The 2,072-nt window shown below is 29.6% G+C and overlaps 2 protein-coding genes across 2 annotated transcripts in view; both read right to left on the bottom strand.

Moving 5' to 3' along the window:
• The window catches only part of cand_001500 (protein phosphatase 2C), a gene marked incomplete at both ends in the record, with an annotated part of 632 nt that extends 140 nt beyond the window's left edge, over window positions 1–492 (bottom strand). The window contains one exon of the mRNA XM_067210398.1: window positions 6–492. Within this exon, the coding sequence (XP_067068349.1) occupies window positions 6–492 (487 nt within the window). The remainder of the gene's footprint in view (window positions 1–5) is intronic.
• Window positions 493–1,314: 822 nt separating this feature from the next.
• Window positions 1,315–2,072, bottom strand: part of cand_001490 (choline ethanolamine kinase protein) — a gene marked incomplete at both ends in the record, with an annotated part of 1,193 nt that continues 435 nt past the window's right edge. The window contains one exon of the mRNA XM_067210397.1: window positions 1,315–2,048. Coding sequence (XP_067068348.1) covers window positions 1,315–2,048 — 734 coding nt within the window. The remainder of the gene's footprint in view (window positions 2,049–2,072) is intronic.

Genomic DNA, 2,072 nt, shown 5'->3' with positions numbered 1-2,072 from the left:
AACACCACCTAAAAGTTCCTGCAAAAAAGTTCTTGGTGGATTATTATCACCAGAATATTTATGATCATCATAAATAGCTCGTTGCTCAGGTTTAGCTGTGGGGGATGCCATCTGTTCATCAAGTAAAATGTAGGTCCTTTGTAAAGCTTCTGCTATTGTAATAATTTTGTTGGGTAACTTATTATCATTTCTCGTCAAATCTAACAATCCATTCCTTATATCGCATTCTACATTATCCAGTTCAGACTCAAATATATGTTCAATATGCCTAGATACCCATTCTGAAATTACAGATCCTCCATGTCCATCAAAAACACCAAACAAACTTAAATTAGGATATCTTGTTAGTTCAGGTAATGCTATATGTGCATCTTCCATTGAAACACGCCATCCCTGCATCCCACTGACACCATAACGAATTCGACCTTTTTCAAATTCACCTCCATCGTCCGAGTGTTTCACTGTTGAAGGTTTAGTCATGAACATTCCCATATTTATATACCCCCTACTATACCTATATATATATTTCAATATATATATCTATATTAGGGATACAAATATATTGTAGAATTATATAGAAATATAAACTAAAGTTTTCTTTTAAGAGGATATTGATGTACTACTCTTGAGAAAAATGGCGCTAATAATAGCGCCATATTCCCTTTTTTCTTCTTACAGCTATCTTTTGGTTAGATTACATATTATAGTCTATTTAATCACTGAATTGTAATATACTGCTTTATTTTCTGTCTCCTGAGAAGTACTGGTGAGATTTAGTTTTTTTATTAACGAATAAAATATCTTCAAATGTAGTTATTTATAGTTAAACTGCAGTAGTGTTAACTTTGTTATCTCCAAACATTATCACTCCAACTAAAAATACAACATTACCTGCCACTAAAATATAGAAAATAAAGATTTTATTTTCAATTCAATAGATATCCTAGGTATAAATACAACTCTCAATTCTTCTATACTATATATTAATAATAGACTTCCAATAATACAGACTTCATAGGTAAGAGAGAAAATATCACAAATATAAATAATAATAAGTGATCCTATTTAAATGAAGACCTTCAAATATTATTAAGATATATAATATTGAAGTACAGTCTTGAGTATAGAGTCTTTTCGTTTCTTATTAAATATAACTAATATATAAACATCTAGAAGCTCAATTAATAACACAAATATTAACATGAGGGCTATAAATAAACTGTCAGTATAGTCAATATATTTTCATATTCATTTCAAAATCCCACTTAAATAAATGAGATAAAAGCCAATTAAATATGAAATTTGACTACACTATCAAGAATATATATCCCATTTTAGTGGTAAGACTCCCTGTTGCACTAATTGTTTCTTTTTATCTAAATAATGAAGAAAGCGGACCTTTGAATATTGTATAAAATCAAAGGCTAAAGAATTTGTATGATGTCCAGATATCCTAGCAATTGACCAAAATCCCCATGACAAATGTGATAATAATGTGAATGTCTCAATTATATCAACAGCTGTATTCACGACATCATTATCAGGTAAAATTTCCTCTTGTTTGATTTTTGATAAATATACAGCAACAAAAATTTTACGAAGAGACCTTGAAGGGTAAGAATCCCTCATTTCTATAAAATATGGAGGTTCATCATGGCAATAGTCATACATAAATTCACAAAAGAAATTTGCAATATCAGCCGCAGCATAGTTGACATTAGAATATTCAAAGTCAATCATCTTTAAACCAGTTGAAACCTGTAGCAAATTATTTTCTTGTATATCATTATGAGCAAATACTGCATTGTATACTGGTGATATATCTGCCAACTTAGAACAAATAGTAGGACTTTGAGAAGCCCCTAATATAAGAATTTCAATGGAATTTGCTTCATTTAACATTTCTTCCAGAAATGTCTTGTCAAAATATGTCCAAATATTAGTTAATAGATCAGAATCAAGATGTGATAACTGTGTTACAACTTCACTTTTCCAAAGTTTCAACCTTTTAAATGCTATTGGTTCCTTGTCAAAAAAAGATGGGAAATCTTTTCTAGATGTATTAAGAGTAT

The sequence above is a fragment of the Cryptosporidium andersoni genome (genome assembly GCF_001865355.1).
Source record: "Cryptosporidium andersoni isolate 30847 chromosome Unknown contig_56, whole genome shotgun sequence".
In the NCBI taxonomy this organism is placed as follows: Eukaryota; Apicomplexa; class Conoidasida; order Eucoccidiorida; family Cryptosporidiidae; genus Cryptosporidium; species Cryptosporidium andersoni.
The sequence above is the reverse complement of the archived record's forward strand: the minus strand, read 5'-3'. Positions and strand labels throughout refer to the sequence as shown.